The 19,895-nt window shown below is 36.6% G+C and overlaps 1 protein-coding gene and 1 long non-coding RNA gene across 3 annotated transcripts; both read right to left on the reverse strand.

Moving 5' to 3' along the window:
- Positions 1-10,619: 10,619 nt before the first annotated feature.
- Positions 10,620-11,796, reverse strand: LOC139194139 (uncharacterized). The gene is made up of 3 exons (XR_011578901.1): positions 11,662-11,796; positions 11,136-11,570; positions 10,620-10,823 (listed from the first exon to the last, which is right to left on the reverse strand). It is a non-coding gene; the product is annotated as an uncharacterized lncRNA (long non-coding RNA).
- Positions 11,797-13,065: 1,269 nt separating this feature from the next.
- LOC103432129 (putative F-box/FBD/LRR-repeat protein At1g78760) lies at positions 13,066-18,663 on the reverse strand. Of its 2 annotated transcripts, XM_070818499.1 has the most exons (6): positions 18,508-18,663; positions 16,622-18,118; positions 15,435-15,508; positions 14,022-14,964; positions 13,779-13,907; positions 13,066-13,686 (listed from the first exon to the last, which is right to left on the reverse strand). In XM_070818499.1, exons 4-6 carry the CDS (start codon positions 14,955-14,957, stop codon positions 13,369-13,371), a joined length of 1,383 nt encoding a protein of 460 aa, XP_070674600.1. In that variant the 5' UTR covers positions 14,958-14,964; positions 15,435-15,508; positions 16,622-18,118; positions 18,508-18,663; the 3' UTR covers positions 13,066-13,368. The 2 variants fall into 2 exon arrangements, with proteins under 2 accessions (XP_070674600.1, XP_028956145.2); XM_029100312.2 differs by lacking the exons at positions 16,622-18,118; positions 18,508-18,663 and adding an exon at positions 15,923-16,412.
- Positions 18,664-19,895: the final 1,232 nt, after the last annotated feature.

The raw sequence follows: 19,895 nt of genomic DNA on the forward strand, positions 1-19,895 counted from the left end.
ATCCTTCTATAGCCAAATCTTCACGTACAGGGCAGTTCGGGAAAAGTAAAACATTGAGTCATTTTGAGGATAATTAAGTATAACCACTGTTCCAAAAATCTCTGCCTAGAACCGCCTGATGAAATTGAGGTTCCACCATAAAGCGAATTGGCTATATGAGGAGTAGCCTAAGATCATATAAACACATAGCAAACCTTATCCCTCACCGATGTGGGCAACTCTCAACACGCCCCCGCACGTGTGGTGGATTTTCAAGCCTACACGTGGACAACAACTGGGTGACGTAGAGCGCGTGTGGCCGTTAGGCTTCACACGTGAACAACCTTGCTCTGATACCATGATGAAATTGAGATTCCACCATAAAATCAATTGGCTATATGAGGAGTAGCCCAAGATCATATAAGCACATAGCAAATCTTATCCCTCACCGATATGAGACAACTCTCAACACCGCCTAGGCGCTAGGCAGTTGACCACCGTCCTGATTAGCCTCTAGATGTTTAAAAATTAAGAAAATGCCCCTAGACCCGCTCAAGCGGGCGCCTACCTGCTCAAGCATAGGTCACAACTCTCACTTGGACAAAAAATCACATTTTATTTTTTCAATAAAATGTAAGAGGCTTGTTGAATACTTGGATGAACACGCATTATATACTTGTTTTTTTTCAATATGTTCTAATACTTATAATCTATATGTCATTTTATTCTACAATTTATATATGCTAAGACAATTATGTGTTTTTTTGAAGTATAAATATAGGCACTTATTTATACAATATATATTTAATTTACTTAAATCCGTCTAGACCCAGCCGTAGCACTTAACGTCTTTTAGAACCTTAAGTATAACATAAAGGAACTTGAGAGACTTGGGAAACAACCAGATGCGGGAACATTGATAATAAAATTCGACCTCAGGGTCAAAACCATTAGTATTTCGGATGTGAAAAAGCTATTAGGTAACTCAATAATCTGGTCTCCATATGTAGCAGCATAAAGATCAAGCGAAACAAAATTATATTTCTACCTAAAAGAAGTTTGAATCCAACCATCAACGTGAGAGGAACTGACCTTTTGGAAACAATCACAGGCAAGACCCATTTTTTGGATATCCGATGAATCATGAGAGGAAAGTACCTGCTCAACAAAATTTTAAAAGATCATCAGAATCAGCAGGAAAATCCCCGCAGCGGAAGTCTAGATAGGGGTAGAAACACATACATTCTTCCATCTTGTAGACAGATTGCTGGTCCTGACAGTCCATTATCTTTCAAGGAAAGAGTGTATATATGCAACAAAGCACCACATTTGGTAATTTGCTGACCTATCTTTAACTCTTGCCTGAGGCTTTGACATGAAAAGCTTGAAAGCCAGTGAACATTCCAGAAAATGCGGAACTGCTGTTAATTGGAACTTATAGGTTCAGCATCCACACGTAATAAAAAATAAAAAATAAATTCTTTTAGGGGTTTTATTTAAGACTGAAGCAAATGGAAAGTGAATGTATTTTTTCCACCCTTTATATATGTCTACACAGACTGTAGAGAGTTATAATTGGATGATTCTACTGATTGGGGTGAACCCGGAGAAGCTGCCATGAGGGAGGGGGGCGGCTAGGCTAGCGGATAGGCTTAGGGTTTGACAGAAAAAATTACCTAAACTACTAGTACCATATGTAAGATACTATAAATGGATAATTCTGTTGATTGGGGTGAACCCCTTTCCATATACATCACATACCCTTGTGGCACAAGTAATATTATACTTAAAGTAATTCGAATACAGAATTAATTACAATTCCTAAAGCACAAGAAATCTTAACTAGTTAGGTACTCTATATCAGGTAAAAAGAAAAATGCATGAAATTCTACGAGTCCAACAGAACAGAAAATTTAGCAAATTAAAATCTTAAATAAAATTCTGCTTCCTGAAGTATCAAATTTTATTTTCTAGAGAAATAAAAAAGATTCCAAAGAGGCGAACAGAACCCAGAAGAAAGTATTGAACGGAGCATTTTTCCAGGAAGAAGAAGAAGAAGAGTACCTGACAAGAGAAGAGCCTTAGTTGGTGGCTCAGATTGGTTACTGAGAAACGAAGGGAAATGCTAACAGCAGCGGTTTCACAATTTCTGCAACTCTCAAGTCTGAGAATTCCACAAGAACAGCAGCTCGTTCTAACTTTTATCTCTTTTTTTGGTCAAATAAGGTTTATCTTTGTTTGGCAGTTAGCATTCCATAAATCAAATATAAGTAGAACTGGATCTAGCATAGTTGGTTTAAGCACTTGTCGAGAGTAATAAATTGGTTGCTAATTTGAATTTCATTTACTGCAATTCAAATTAGATTGGATTATAAGCGACATTGGCAGCTACAAATAGCAAATTCGTTCATTGTCCTAGCTTCAATAAAGTACTCGGAGAAATGAAATCACACTTCAATGAATTCAACTTGACAAGTCTTTGAACCCCTTTCAAACGTAGCAAATTCCTGGTGCAACGTCTTCTTTTCCATATGACAACGATTTGCACATATCGTCATTTTACTTTAAACCATACCATTCTTCAACAAATACTTCGCCACTGTCATCTCAATATGTCGTCCCTGGAAATTCCGCACAGAGACAGTCTTGAGCCGCAACAAACAAACAGGCACACATTCTGATGGATTCCACTGATGCCCTGAGAACCTCGAACTAAATTCAGTGCTCGACACAGTTATTCAAAAAGAGTGAAATGAAAAACTTTAACAGGTGCAGGTTGGCATAAAAACGGAGAGTGTAAACACATTGATCATACTCACATCTTCTAAGACAAGATGTTGTAGATTATGTGATATCTGGAGCACTGCTTTTAGCAAATTCCAGTAATAGCAATCATGCGGAACCAACTCCTCTGGGAGGAAGTATCGATGACAACCACCCTTCATGAAATATATAAACATTGATCAAACATAAACGCATTAAAAAATTTACTTGCTATTTCAAATCATAAAGGCGTACGTCAACACGCACTGTGTTTAGGGAAGAAAGAACACTAAGATAGATCGATATCAGGGAAGGTAAACAACTCTGCAAGCAATAGTGTAAAGGAACAAGAATCAGGGTATACTTCTGCACATTCACCTGAAAGAGAGAGATGTTTAACACTGGAAATTGCTCCCATAAGCGCAATGACACGAATGACAAAGAAAGTACTTCATTCCTTTTCTCGACACGCTTCGAGAACAATATTGGCATTAACAAGAGAGCTTACATTCTAGAAAAAATAATATGCCATAGTATTCTGGCTAAGATTAATGCTTTTCAGATTTGGAGCAATAATTAAAACATTGTACGGACTTGTGGGACAAGCTGACAACCTTATTGTCAAAGTCTTCAATTTAGACGCAGAAATGTTGAAATTAACATCCACAGAATCTCCACGAGTGCCAACAAATTCATCAATAGTCAACCCTTCAAGTAGAGGGCAACAAGAAATGAGCTGCTCGACAGAGTTGTCAAGAGAAGTATGAAGTGTAATATGGAGGAATTTGGGACTCGGAAAACACCCGGATGTAGGAGGATAGTAAGTAGTACAATTTGAAGAAAGCTTCAAAACCTCCAATGTTTTGCACTTGAAAAGGCTTCGAGGAAACTCAAAAGTATCCCTGCGGTTATACTTATAAATATGAAGAAGATGAAAATCAAGTTTAACAACATTATGCCTGGTGGCAGTGCAAAGCCAACCATCAATTCGAGTGAAATCATATAGATCAATACAACTAAGAGTAAAGTTTTGGATTTTTTATGAGTCACGAAAGAAAAGTACACGATCAACGAATGTCATAAAATGATTGTGACATGCATCTTCACCTTCATCTTCATATTCCGGACAAAAATTTGGAATATAAACAAAGTGTAGATTAGGAACTTTAGTCCATATTTTGTTCCATCTTGTAGACAAAACGGTGGTTCTCACAGCATGTACCGTTTCAAGGAGAGAAAGTATATGACAAAGGATCGTCTCAGGTAATTCACTGATCCTATCTTCAATGCTTGCGAGGTTTGATATTGAACCCATTGGTAATGGTAACCACCTCTAGTCCTCTGTGTCTGTACATTTCAGTTCAGTGAAAATTGAAAAGGTTAATGCAAACTCTTAATTTTGATGCTCTGTAAATGCGTCAAATTTAAGTTTCTGTTTAACATACTACATTATATTTCGCTTTTTTCTATTTAAAATGCTAACTGGCTTCACATAATTATAGACATGAACTCTTGAAATTCCACATTACCATGAATTATATATGCTTAATTTTTATGGAAACAATCAAACCCCACTAGAGATTACCTACTCAAAATTACATTTTTTTTCCAGAGAAAAGCAGAAATGAAAAGACTTGAAATATTTTCTTGGTAACCAAACATTTGAGAATGTAATTGTTGTTGAATATATCATTCTAGCTCAACAATAGTTAGTTAGACAGTTGAGAATGTGGCTATATAAACTGTTGTCTCATAGTTGTAAATATTCATTCAATCAATACAATTCCTATTCTCTCTAAACACTCTCTCTCTCTAGAATCTCTCTTTTTTCTCTCTGCCTTCTTCCTCTTTCTCTGTACAAATCCTTCATCTTTGCAATGTAGTTAACATGGTATCAGAGCCACCAGGCTTACACCTTGGATTCTGGTGGTTCCGGTTTTCATTAGTTTTCATTGTTTTCTAGTTTTTTTTATTTATTTTCTACTCAAATTTTTCATAGAAATTTTGTCAAAGTTCTTCGGTGCTTCCGCGATTGTCCTGTCACTTCTTGGTTGATTTTTCGTCTGGGCTATGAACAAAAAAAAAAAAATTGTCGGTGATATCTGGATTTTTCATCTTCCATGCGTAGTCGGTGATTTCAGAAATAAAGTGCATCTGGGTTTTCTTCAGAATTTGGTGTTGCTTCGTCGGAGTTCGGATTTTCCTCAGGATATGGTTCTGCAACCTCGTGCATGGATCTTGATCCTTCAGGTCAAAATAGAAGTGCTGGGTTTGCTGGGTGCAAGCCATTGGTGGGTTCGAAGCATGTTCTCCCTCTGGAGATGCAGTTTTAATTACCAAAGATGATCTGGAAGGGTACCATGGAACTTACGACGACACTGCTCGGGTTCCATGCCTTTTCGCAATGTGAGCAGAAAGGTCTCACTCTCTGCTCTTTCTGCAGATTTTGGTATGGTTCTCTGCTTCTTCATTTCATAATGTTTCACTGAACTTGCACTGGATTTGGGTATGGTTATTGAAGTTCTTGGAGTCTAGTTGTTGTTCAAGATTGAAGTTCTTATCAGGTTCTTGATTTCTGGTTTTCACAGTGCACATAATCTATTTGATTAAATGTTTCAGTAAGAAAATGTTTGATTTCTGATCGAAACAGAGGTGAATATCTTCGTTCATATCTTCTCTAGTTGGGGTACAGATTCAAGGTTCGTAGAATGTCAGGTTCCTTTATCTTGCACTCTATGTGTTTGATGGAATGTCGCAGTCAAAGTTCTTTGCTTCAAATTGCATAATTGTTAGAGGCCGATAGCCATAAGTGTTGAAATCATGAAAATTGTAGATAAATGAGGTGTTTGTTGGGATAGAGAGGCCGATAGCCATTTCCCTTTTATGACCCACTTCAGAAAGGCCGATAGCCAGAAGTGTGTGTAAGTTGTTTGTTTCCTCCACAAGGCCGATAGCCTGAGTGAAAAGTTATGTTTCAGATATTGTGTGTTACTCCTTAAAGGCCAATAGCCGGAGTAACGTTCTTGAATAGTTTTTGTTTGTCGTTATTGTGTGCAACTTCATTAAGGCCGATTGCCGGAGTGTAGTTCTTGTTCCTTTTCTTCATTAAAGGCTGATTGCCGAAGAGGGTTGTGTTTCTTGATTTCTGTGATTGTAAAGCTTGTTGTTTGATGACTGTGGGTGCTGCTGAAGCATAGATTGTGTTGACTGATGAATGGGAGATTGTTGATTCTGTTGAAGACTAGATGGATGTGATTTCACCATAGAAGTGGAGATTGGACAAGTTTTGGGATATATCCTTGCTGCTGCCACGGCTGTTGTGGAACTATCTACTGCCACAGTTGGATATGATCTGACAGATGTAAACCTGAACCAGTTGGTTGAAAGGGTATTGGTAGCTACAGCGGTGAATCAGTTTGAGGGGCTGAAATTCTTTGGGAAGTTGATTGATGAGTATGAAATAACACTGCTCTTGAGTAATTTTTCAATGCTTGCAGCCATGGAGGATTAATTGATGATGGGAGCAGGGCTAGGAGTACATCGACAAGAAGGATTTCATTGTTCTGCAGCATTCATTCAATCTCAACCTGGGGATCCCAGTTGAGATTGAGGGGGGATGTTGAATATATCATTCTAGCTCAACAATAGTTAGTTAGACAGTTGAGAATGTGGCTATATAAACCGTTGTCTCATAGTTGTAAATATTCATTCAATCAATACAATTCCTATTCTCTCTAAACTCTCTCTCTCTCTAGAATCTCTCTTGTTTCTCTCTGCCTTCTTCCTCTTTCTCTGTACAAATCCTTCATCTTTGCAATGTAGTTAACAATGGTCACGATGTAATTACTACACCTGGTAAGAGCTGATCTGATCTACGCTGTGATAGCTCTGGAAAATACCACCAGTTTCTCTCTGCAACTCTCAACTCTCTAAATGGAACAAATGTGTCACTCAATGGACTGTAATGATGGTATTTTCAAGTGTTTGTGCTGTAGTCGAACCCCTTTTCACTAATCGTTTGCTTGTCTAAGACATTCTTTGGGGTTTATTTTGCTTCTTTTGTAGTTAGGTGCTTCGTGCTTACTGTTTTGGCCAAAGAAAGGTTATATACTGCTCGCCATGTTTTGGGCACCTGGGTTTGCTTCTTTTGTGGTTTGGCTTTCACTATATTGTGCATTTTGTCTTAATTACCATTCCACATGAAATAGAGACCACCGATGTATATAAGTCAATGAAAACTTTAGAAAGGACATATTTTCTTACCAAATTGTGTATCCCTTTTTCTTGTCAATCTAGAGAGATGGTTGTAAAGGCGTTTATCCTTACAGGGCATGCAATGATATTAAACTGGCCCGAAACATTAAAGACTGCCACCCTCCCACATAAATTGCATGTGGGTTGGTTTGGTATACATTTTCGTAGAACATGCTCAAGAGGTGTGCTCGGGTTGTGTTGCTTCGGTTTGGGGTCAAAACTGAAACCAAACCAACCTATTCTGTCGAGCTAAAATTGCTAACCGAAACCAATCAAATCGGGTCTAAAACTGATCATGTTGGTTAACCGACAATGGCAGGATGGTTTGGGTAGAGTGGGAGAGAAAGAGCTATCATCTGGAAAGAATCATGATGGTGGTGGAGGAAGGAAGAATGGAGGACATGACCTTGCTCCCTCCCTAAGCACAAATTAAACTCCCGACGTTAATAAATTATACTATAGTGGTCAAAGAGAGGCTAAAATACATTTTTGAGTCTTCAAGATCTATAAAAGAATGGTCCCCTAAAAAGGTGGGTTCCTCGAAAAACAAGTGAAAGATGGAGTCCTTTGTCGTGTAAAAAGGGCACAAGCTTATCTATGAATGTGTAAGAGATGTGGATGAGTGGTCTGGCAATGCCCACATGCCCATCATCTGCCATGGACTTTTCCATCATTTCTTCGCTTTGATTGAGTGGTGGCTCTCAATTCCTCGTAAATCCACCACAATTGCCCAAATTTACTTCAATTTGTGTGTGTTCTGGTAGTTTGTCATCATCATCCCCATCGCTGTCTCCTCCCTGGGGTTCTTTGCAGATGCAATTTCTTTTTTTTTTGGAAATATTTTGACCAAGTAACGTGAGTTTATTATTGGCTTTGGCTATTGAGTTGTATTTGTACACATGCTCCAATCCAAATAAAAGTCCTATCCTATGCATAAAGGTCCTTTGGAATTCATCGATGGGTGGTAGCCACTAGTCATCTAGTAGCTTTTTGGTTAATGCATCCCGTCTGTTACCAATGCTGTCTTTACTATACTTTGTTGCGTATGTTTAGTTCCTCACAAGCTCATAATTGAAGCCAATCAACTCATTGAACTTCAAGATAATTGGCCCGTCCCATGTCACTCAAGTTCAAATCTCACTTTTTCTAAATAAGATTAAAGTAGTTTTTTACTTTTTAATACATATCGTCTTGTACAAAATGAAATATCTTAGATCTACCCTCTGCCAATGGTTTTACTTTGAGAAAAACCCCACGTACACAATAAATGAAAAAACTTTTGCAAACCCCAATGATGACCCTTGGATCTGCTCTAATCCTTGAAATAAAACTCAAATTTTAAGTTATAAACTTATCTCAACTTACTTCAACCCTTGGGTCAAAACTCATTTCTGGACAAAATTTAGCTCAGAATTCCTCATAGGTTAGTGGGGCTAACCCACCATATATGCATATTTTTTTAGTTTTATATTTATAAATTCATTGAATCTAACGATTAAGATCTAATTTGATGAAATCCAACAGTAAAAAAAAAATCTAACGGTCCAAATTTAAATATAACGGCTAAAGTAATAAAAAAAACTTTTATATGTTTCGTATTCTTTTATAGTCTTTCACGAGTTTTATGGTGTCGGTTAGTTATTTTTTAATATTTGTCAGAATCTAAATATTTTTAGGTTAAAATGTTCATAAAATTAAATTAGGATAGTCTACATATTTTTTCTTTTAAAAAGTTACTTTAAGAAAAAAAAAAAAGCCTAAATTCATTATTTAATAATTTAGAGCTAAAATTTTAACTCTGAAGGGTTGAAGTAAAAAAGTTGTTTCTGAGTTAAAACTTAAATTTCCTGGGCTAAAAAATTTAGGTTTTAACCAAAGGGTTGGAGATGGTCTTAGGTGTCAGTTGTGTATAGCCGATTAACTCGTCACTCGTCCTCACCTATAAAAAACACTATTTGAGTCATGAGAGAATTTCATTGTTTTTAATTTGCCCTTTTTGCCACTTAGTACTACGGTAAAGTATTATTTTATTTCACTTGGTTGTAAGTGACAGGTTTAAGTTTAGAATCTCATGGATGGTATGTTCGATACCAATTTATTCTTCACCCCTTACTGTAAGAAAATACTTGTGTCCCTCCCATGAGAATCGACTTGTCCCATAACTTGAGATTAACGCATCTCCACCGTAAAAACATCATAATAGAAATTCATGCGTCTCGGGTTCGAAACTCTTCCTTCCTTAATTATTGTAGTAATTTCAAACCCTACCCCCTCCCCTTAATAATAATAAATTAAAAAAAATCATAATCAAATTCGTTCATTCTCTTTTTCAACATCTAAAGATAGTCTATGCAAAAAATATTCAATTGGAAGATCAATTAGTCATTCATGCATGTCAAGCCAATCAACGCTTTTGATATAAAATATAATCCTCATAATAAACCGTATATTTGTTAGATGCATATGAATGACTAAACGGTGTTCAAAATTAAATGATTTTTTTCGTATAAATTATAATAAAAGGGTTTTGATTATAATGTTTGTATGTTAACCATTAGTCTTAATCAGTATCTTCTTTGTCCCACCAGTTAGCCTTGAGAGGATCATTGACCTCCGCTTCCAAACTTCTCACCTCAGAAGATTGATAAACCAAAATCTGACAGGCATTGGAATTTTCTTCTCACCTCAGGAAACTATGCTACAATTGGAAATATTTTCAAACTTTTACACTAAAACTGAACAATTAAGAAAAAAGGCATTAGAAAAATACTAGATTAACAACTTTTTAAGAAATGGCAATGTCTGCAAAACAGTATCATATATTGCCCCTTCTATCATCACCACCATAGGTAAGTCCATAATAGAATTCCCAGAGAGTCCGAAGAACCTATCGAAAGTTGATACAAGAAAATATACCACAGAAAAACTAACTGGAAACGACAGATCACCTTCAAAAACGAAAGAGGATTTTTCTTTTCCTAACCCTAGAAGCACACTGGATAATAATTCACTTCTGAAACCCACAATCGCATTTCAACTTGACAATCGAAACCCCTTGATCATCTTCTGCATCCATTTACAGTGATGGTCTTGAGGTGCACCATCAGAGAAAGAGGCGCAAACGTTGGTGGGATTAAGTACTTGCCGGAAGTCTACTTCATTGGATCTGTAACAATCACACTACAAGAAAAATGACCAGTACACACACATAGTTAATTGTGCCCTATGAGACTTAAGGACACCAATATATGTGTTCTTTAACAATAGCAACACTCCAGTGAATTTGAACCATATTATTGCTAGCCCATTGTGAGACAACACTCCAGTGAATTTGAACCATATTATTATTAGCCCATTGTGAGACTAAGTTCATCCCCTCATCCTTAGTGTGATAATATCGTTTGTTCAAAACAATAACAACAACAACTAAATATCATGTGTGCCCTCTATGGGCATGCCCTTTGATCATAAGGCACAATATTGTCTTTTGTGCTCAAAGAGAGAAGCACAAATAAGGTTTTTTGGTGCCTCAATTTTGACATGTGTCAAATGATTTTTCCGAGCCATGTTAGCACAATTTTGTTATTGTGCCCAATAGGTTAAACGTTAAAAAAATACAAATATTACAAAATCAAATAGTAATACCACCGGTAAAAAATTATTCATACTGATAATGAAAACAATTCCTAATACATTTTTTCTTCCATGAAAATGAACTCAACTAAATCTAAGAATCTAACAATGTAACAAATATCATTACATTTGAGTTCCTCGCAAACCCAACAACACTTAACCACGCAAACAACCTTTAGCCCCTGCTCCAACCTCTGAAAAATGGCCATGAGTAAGAAACATACTTTGATATATACCAAATTATAGCGAACAAAATACGCAACTAAAAAGAGCAGCTAAACTATCATTACTAGCAACCAAGATGTACAAAACATTAATTTCTAAGAAAGATAGCATCTGCTAAAAACCAGAAAAAGAAATTGAAGTAAAAGAACATCATGCTACCTGAAACAACTGTGCTATCAAATTAGAATCATACTTCCTTGCCTGTTCAATTGCATTGCATTGCCGGAAAAAGATGAAAAGCAAAGCAACTGAAAAAAGGTTCGCAAATATATGCAACTCACCCTTGATAAGGAATCTACACAACCGTAAACAAGCATCTGCAAAAATCAAAGCAATTCATTCATCTTCTTTCACAATAGTTCATGCTGTTACAAACTCGAAAATGGATTTGTGCCAAATCTCAAATGCATTTTGAATATAAAATGCTTGAAGAAACCAAATTACGCTTCAATGATTTCAACTTCACAAGTCGTTGAGCCCCTTTCAAACATTGCAAATTCCTGGTGTAACTTCTTCTCGTTTATAATCCCAAGACCTGCATATTGCCATTTTACTCAAAACTTTACAATTCTTCAATAAATACTTTGCCACTGCCATCTCAACATGTCGTCCCTGGAATCTCCGTATGGAGATAGTCTTCAGCCGAAACAAACAAACAGGCACACATTCTGGTGGTTTTTACTGATTCTCTGAGAACCTTGAACTAAATTGGTGCTCTGACAGTTATTCAAAAAGAGTGAAATGAAAAACTTTAACAGGTGCAAGTTGGCATAGAACACAGAGTGTAAACACATCGATCATACTCACATCTTCCAAGACAAGATGTTGTAGATTATGTGATATCTGGAGCACTGCTGGTAGCAAATCCCAGAAATAGCAATCCTACAGAACCAACTCCTCTGGGAGGAAGTATTCTGGGAGGAAGTATTGATGACGACAACCCTTCATGAAATATATAAACATTGATCAAACATAAACACATTCAGAAATTTATTTCGCCTACTATTTCAAATCATAAAGGCGTATGACAACACCCACGATGTTTAAGGAAGAAAGAACACTAAGATATATCGATATCAAAGAAGGTACACAACTCTACAAGCAATAGTATAAAGGAACATGAGTCAGGGTATACTTACTTCTGCACATTAGCCTGAAAGAGAAAGATGTTTAACATTGGAAATTGCTCCCATAAGTGCAATGACACGATTGGCAAAGACAGTACTTCGTTCCTTTTCTCGACAGGCTTCGAGAACAATATTGGCATTGACAAGAGAGCTTACATTCTCGAAAGAGTAATAGGCCATAGTATTCTGGCTAAGATTAATGCTTTTCAGATTTGGAGCATTAATTAAAACATTGTACGGACTTGTGGGACAAGCTGACAAACTTATTGTCAAAGTCTTCAATTTAGACGCGGAAATGTTGAAATTAACATCCACAGAATCTCCACGAGTGCCAATAAGTCCATCAATAGTCAACCCTTCAAGTAGAGGGCAACAAGAAATGAGCTGTTCGACAGAGTTGTCAAGAGAAATATGAAGTGTAATATGGGAGGAATTTGAGACTTGGAAAACACCCTGATGTAGGAGGATAGTAAGTAGTAAAGTTTGAAGAAAGCTTCAAAACCTCCAATGTTTTGCACTTGAAAAGGCTTTCAGGAAACTCAAAAGTAACCCCGCGGTCATACTTGTAAAGAAGAAGAAGATGAAAATCAAGTTTAACAACATTACGCCTGGTGGCAGTGCAAAGCCAACCATCAATTCGAGTGAAATCAGATTCATCGATACAGCTGAGAGTATAGTTTTGGATTTTTGACGAGTCACGAAAGAAAAGCACACGATCAACGAAAGTCATAAAATGATTGCGACATGCATCTGCATCTTCATCTTCATATTTAGGACAGAAACTTGGCATATAATCAAAGTGTAGACAAAACGGTGGTTCTGACAGCATGTACCGTTTCAAGGAAAGAAAGAATGTGACAAAAGGATCGTATCAGGTAATTCACTGATCCTGTCTTCAACGCTTGCTTTATGGAAACAAACAGATCCTAGATGAAAAGGTTCAAGTATAATTGCATTCGATCAGGGAAACGAAACAATCAAACCCCACTAAAGATTATTTACTCAAGATTACATCTTTCTCTAGCGAAGAGCAGAAATGACTTTCGTTGTGATGTTTAGCTCATTCTCTTACCACTCGTAATCATCACCCTTGAATGTTACAAAATCTAATTGCTCAAAATGAGTGTAAAGATGTTGTCCCCTTATCCTTGGATGTTAACAATGGAGAAAAAAGGCATTACAAAGATACTAGATTAACAACTGTTCAAGAAAATGGCAACGTCTGCAAAACAGTATTATATATTGCCCCTTCTATCATCATCATCACCGTAGGTAAGTCCACAGTCGAATTCCCAGAGAGTCTGAAGTACCTATCGAAAGTTGATACAAGAAAATATACCACAGAAAAACAAACTGCAAACGTCCGATCACCTTCTAAAACGAAACCCTAGAAACACACTGGATAATAATTCAATTCTGAAACCCACAATCGCATTTCAACTTGACAATCGAACACCTTTGGAAACTGTAAAATTTCCCTGTATAAGTTGTCAAATAGATGACCTGGAATCCCTTTAATAGAAATGATCATCTTTTGTAGAAATGTCCCGTTCTCTAACAAGTACCTTACCACTTGCACCTCTTCCCGCCTTCCCTTGAATCCGTTTACAGTGATTGTCTTGAGATGGACCATCAGAGAAAGCGGCGCAAACTTTGGTGGATTAAGTACTTGCCGGAAGTCTATTTCATTGCATATGCTACAATCCTAAAAGGTATTCAAAAGAAAGAATGAAAGCATGAGAATCCAAAAGGCTACCATGTTATTAAACAAGTAGCATAAGTGGAAGTACATCTTACCTCGTGTTCAAAGACGAGATGTTGTAGGTCAGGTGATTTACTGAGTAACTTTATTAGAAATCCCCAGTAACCGCAATCATAAAAAACCAGGTTCAATTGGTTCAAATTGTCAAAAGCAGGCAAATCACCCTACATCAAAATAGGATCAAGGATCACAAAAGATATTCATGCAAGAATTGAACATTTTCTACACATAATTCTGTCCCAAATATAACGTAACGAAACAAGTCAAAGACAACATACCTCCAAATTACGAATTGAAAGAGACAGGTACTTCACATTGGAGATATTTTTCAGAATATCAATGGCACGATCAGCCTGCATTTTATACTGGAGACTATATTCCACATCTGCAGATCCACCATTGGACAGTTCTTCGTACAGGAGGTCAACATTTGCCTTGATGACGGAATTTGCATTGATTAACAATAAAAACTTTGACAGGCTATCCAGCTTGACGTCAAGGGATTCAAGTTTTGGAGCATTAACACATAACTTATGATCATTGCCACCATCAGCATTTCCATACGCTAAATTTATTACTAATTTCCTAAGTTCTGGTGCTGAGACGTTGACATCCACATCATAATATTCAAGGTATCCCCGTATTTCCAAATCTTCAAGTACAGGGAGGTAAGAAAAAAGCATCTTCACTGAGATACTTTCAGGATGCTGAATTACAACACAGAGGGACTTGAGACTTGGGAAACACTTTGAGGCAGGAGGATTGGCAATAAAATTGAATTGCAGCTTCAAAACTTCTAGGTTTTTGCTCGTGAAAAGGGTCTGAGGCAATTCAAAATAATCTTCTGCATCTGAGTGAACAAAAAGATCAAGTTCACGAACATTGTGTCTAATTGCAGTGCATATCCAACGATTAAGAATAGACGGTTCGACGTTGAAGCAGGAAGAATGAAGACAGAATTTTTGGATGCGTGATAAGTCATGAGAGTCAAGTACACGATCCACAAACGCCATAAAGGCATTAACATCAGGGTAGTCATTGTCACAAAAGTATAGATTGGGTACGGAAGTCCATATGTTCTTCCATATCTTTGACAAAACAGTGGTCCTCACAGCATACTTCGTTGGAAGAAATGAAAGTGTGCGACAAAGAATATCATTTGGTAATTCACTTATCCTATCACTAACTCCTTGACGCTTTGGCCTCGAACTCATTTGTACCCTTCAGTTAAAATTGAAAAAAGTAAACAAATAAAATATTTATTTAAGCTCTGCATATGGTTACTAGAATCTAATGGGGAAGTAAATGCGCCAACATTTTAGTATAATATATTTTGATATTTCATATCAAGAATTTACAAAGAATGGCGGCAATAACACTGCATTTAACCATAATGTCTTCGACTGATAATTGCCTTTCACAGATATATTCCACCCATGAAATTCCACTTTGCCAAGAAATTTTTATTACTAAATAGAAACAAACAGATCCAAGAATAAAATATTCGATACCACAACATTGTTCTGGATGCTTTATTCAATGAGGAAATAGAATCAACAAAATAAAGATTTCATCTTTTTCTAGAGACAATCAACAGAAACGGTAAGACTTAAATTTATCTATTCCTCTATAAATTTGGCAGTTTTGGTAACCAAACAGATGAGAATGGTAAGGAAGTCAAAATGTTATACCTGGTAAGAGCTGAGCTGCTGTGATGGCCCGGGGAAAATATGAATTGGTTGTCACCGCCACTTTCTCTGCAACTCTGAAGTATGAGAGTGAAGCACAAAACAGAACACACATTTGACTTCGTACTAAAACAAATTGAACAACATAATGAGTAAAGACAAGGGGGAAGTTATGGTGGAAATGGCCCTTCCCCTTTGCACTACCACCTCCCTAAAACATGCAGAAATTGGATGAGAGTTTGCAAAACATGCAATGAAATTTGAATTGTTCTGATGCAGTAATTTGGGATGAAGAAGCTCTTTCCTAGTTGGAATCTTCTATATAAGATGATATGCCTGTTACCCTTGGGTTTCTTGCAATCAGTGATTCTTTTCAGCTGATAATTGAATTAAAAATATTACATTCCAAACATGCATTTCATTTTGACAAACCACAAAGGAAAAGGAAGGGGGTTTCAAAATAAGACTTAAGGGATTCGATTATTGCTCACCTTTGCTCTTGTAGAGGCTTCTAAGACCTTTGATTCGTTGTCCTAAAGAGGTGCGAGTGCCAATTGAGGATCAAAATTTTGATCTTTAGGTTTTCAGTTTCATCCGGCGGAAAGTTTGAGGGGGCTGAGGGGTCAATAAAGATCTATTTATACCCAGTTCTATTTTGTATTTATTAGAATTCATAAGTTGTCCGTTTTTGTTAGAAATATTCTATCTATGTAAATTTTCCTTGTTTATTGAGTCCCTCTATGGTTTCTTGCACAATAGCAGGAAGAAAATAAGCACTCCTATTCACACTGAAATAATAAAAATTCAGAAAATCAAGTGCACCCATAAAGTGAGCCACTTTAGGCTACACCAGACCAACAGGAACAAATTCTTCACTCTAAACATTGCATAGAGCCTGAGATTCACATATGACCCCTCTCCAAGTCCTAAGCAATTTTAATTCTACAGTATATGAAGAATTTATGCAACGAAAAACAAAGAGACTGCGTACTTATGTTCACCTTTGATAACAGACTCATGGCAAAAGATCATCTTCAACGAAGCATCCATTGTTTCCATTTCAAACATCAACAAAGCTAAAATTAAATTCCTAGATAAAAACCCTTATAAAGCCAACAGTGTCACTTCGATAAATTCAACTTGACACATCTTAGAACCCCTTTCAAAACATTAAAAATTTGCTTGTATACCTTCTCTTTGTTAATCCAAATTCAGGAGCATGAAAAGTCATCTTCTTCAAGACTTCACCATTCTTTAGCAAATACTTTGCTACTTCAATCTCATCTACTCGTGCCTTGACTGCCCTTATAGCGACAGTTTTGAGGTGTGATAACAAACAAGAAGGTAGAAATTCTGATGCACTCCAATTAAGCTGTACGGATATATATATCTGAAGATATATACCAGATTTCTTCAAGCATTACGCCTAAGCATTCTTCATTGGATGTGGCCAGGTGTACTCTTGAGTGACTCTATTAGGTGTTTCAACCAGAAGCAGCAGATAGGAGCAAGCAGTATCAATTTTCTCAAGTAAACAAAACTCCTTTGTGAAATATAAAGCATTAATCAAACAGAAATTCATGTGAAAATGAAACATTTGGTCATGCATAATATACTATTTGGAATCATAGTTGCCAAAAGGGGAAAAAGACTTCAGTTATAAAGCTATGTTTGGTACCTTCCATAATGCAAGTGAAAATCTTTTCATGCAGGTGGCATTAAGCATCTTTATTATTTCCTTTCCTTACCAAAACATTAGTAGTGAGTTTCTTTCAATCTATCATACATAATGACAGTACGTAATGCACAGAACAAGTTAGGATATGCTTACCTTAAAAATATGACCCTAAAAATACAGATATTCGGCAGTGGAAATTCCGGCCAGAAGCTTATGCATACGGTTACCAAATGCATATTGTTCATCGTCTTGGTACCTCCAATTGACAAAATCTTGGCTTCGACTAGGGGTTTTGTATCCTCCAGGATATATTTTGACAAAAGGCCCTCGTTGAGATGAAATTTTTAAAGTTTTGTAACTTGGAAGACCAAATGGAGTTCTAAAAACTTATTCTTATCCACTTCAGTTCATGTGCAGAGATGTCAAAGCTCAATACTTCTCCAAAATCTCAGTCAAAGTTCAAATCTTCAAGTACAGGGGGGACTTCCACTGAGTGATTTTGAGGATACTGAAATGTAACATGGAGGACTTTGAGACATGGGAAACAACCAGACGTAGGAATATTAGCCATAAACCTTCACCACCACAGGTTCAAAAGACCACATCAACATCTCACCATCATCTGATTCAACCAAAAGATCAAGTTCCGCAACTTTACGCCTAATGGCAGTGCGAATCCAACCATCAGCATGAGAGAAATCCTGGCTAAAATCCTCGGCAAGGGAATAAAAAACACGGAATTTTTTTATGCTTGTTGATTCCCGAAAGAAAAGCACACAATAAACAAACTCTGAAAAGCCAGTAGAGGAGGAGAAATCTCGACTGTCGAAGTTCAGATTGGGAACAGAGGCCCTTATGTCCTTCCATCTTGTAGACAAAGTGCTAGTCCTCACAGCATCTTTTGGTACAAGAACCGAAAGTATACGATAAAGAACTGCATCCGGTACCTTGCTGACCCTCTCTACCTCCGGCTCGAATCTTGGATTCCGAACAACAACTCATTTGTAACCTAATTAAAGAAACCGAAAAGACATGAAATTGCATAGAAATTAAAGAAACCGACAAGAAACCGAAAAGAAACCGAAAAGACATGAAATTGCTCAAACCTAGAGGTCTCTGTAGACTTAAATTAAAAATTAAAAAGTTAAAAGCTCTTAAATTTATGCTCTGTTTTGTTACGCAGAATCTAAAACGTAAATAACAGAAATAATTGCAAATTTTTACATCAAATCCCACTGTCTCAGTAAATTTTTTACAGATTGAAACAAAAATTTCACCAGACATAGTATAAATACACAAAGTTCAGACTTGAACTTTCAGTTCTTTCCATTTACTTTTCTCAGTTTTCTTGGTAACCAAACAGATGGTAAGGAAATCAAAAAGTTAGGAAGAAATTACCTGATAAGAGTTACGAGAGGACCAGAAAAATGCTAGCTTTGGTGAACGGTGAAGAAGCTGATTGGTTGCTGAGAAAACCGGGAGAGATTGTGGCTGTTTGCCCTTCTCATACCATCTCTGCAACTGCAACTGTCAAAGTTTAAACGCAGCGCTGTTGCTCTTTCCTCCTTTGCTTCCATGGAAAATTGCACAATTACCACATGAATTTTCCACTTTTGTGGTAATTACCACACAGACTAAGCTATTTTGCAATTACCCACCCAAATTTTAGAGTGTTTTACAATTTGGTTCCTTTAACGGAGGTGATTTGCACACACGGTTTTTTTTCTCACCTTTCACACTCTTTGCTTTGTTTTTGGCTTTCAAGTTAGTTTATTTGGACGATAACCACAAGACGTGAGACTCACAGACGTATGTCTAATGGAATCATCAGGTGGGTTGTCGAGTTCAATTTCAACCTGTTGGCCAACCAAATAGACTTGGTTGGACTGAGTTTCACGAGTTTCACCAGAGATTCAGATAAAGCCGAAAGGTTGTGAGATTATTTCTTATTAGCATTTTACCCAAACTAGTCCCTCATGACGGCATAATTCCTCACTTTAGAAACTAATTTGAAATCGATAGAAGTAGTCATGAGTTTGTCCATCACTCATTTTGGTTTTTCTGTGAAAAAATCTCTTTTAAATAAAAACCAAAATATCAAAAATACCCTTAATATAATAAACAATTGGCCAAAATGATTTGCCAAAAATTGAGGGTAACTCTGTGATTTTCTCCTTACGTAACAGAGATTTTTTACGAAACGATCAAAATGATCAATGGTGAACAAACTTAGAAACCAATTTTATCGATTTTAGTCTTAGGAACCAAAGTGAGGAGCTATATATTGATATCGATATGGGTTGCATTCGATGGAAACGATAGAAAATTTCTAAAAATGTTGAAATTTAAAATGAAACTTGCCATTGTAGTTGTCGGTATTTTAGCTGAAATTTCAAACACTAGAACTAATCAATTAGAGTAAATTGTAGCAATGATCCCTCAACTTTAATAAGATTGGAGCAATGGTTCTTCAACTAAAAATCTATTACCATTGGTCTCTCAACTTATCAAAATGAGTAGCTATAGTCATTTTCATCAATTTCATCAAAATTTTGTCAAAATGAGTTATGTTGGAATGATCATTTATACAATTAGGGTCCCTCAACTCATCAAAATGTGTAATTATGGTCATTTTCATCAACTACGTCAAAAATTTTGTCAAAACAAGTTATGTTGAAATGACGATTGCTACAATTGGGTTAAAGTTGAGGGACCAATGGTAATAGATTTTTAGTTGAGAGACATAGCTGCACGTTTTGATGAGTTGAGGGACCAATGGTAATGAA

This window comes from Malus domestica, chromosome 03 (genome assembly GCF_042453785.1).
Source record: "Malus domestica chromosome 03, GDT2T_hap1".
In the NCBI taxonomy this organism is placed as follows: Eukaryota; Viridiplantae; Streptophyta; class Magnoliopsida; order Rosales; family Rosaceae; genus Malus; species Malus domestica.

Excerpts from the sequence above, each read along its gene's own strand:
- LOC103432129 (XM_070818499.1), bottom strand. The coding sequence starts at position 14,957 with ATGAGTTCGAGGCCAAAGCGTCAAGGAGTTAGTGATAGGATAAGTGAA. Across the intron at positions 13,908-14,021 it reads TTTCAATTCGTAATTTGGAG|GGTGATTTGCCTGCTTTTGA; the intron begins GTATGTTGTCTT and ends ATTTTGATGTAG. Across the intron at positions 13,687-13,778 it reads ATCTCGTCTTTGAACACGAG|GATTGTAGCATATGCAATGA; the intron begins GTAAGATGTACT and ends AATACCTTTTAG.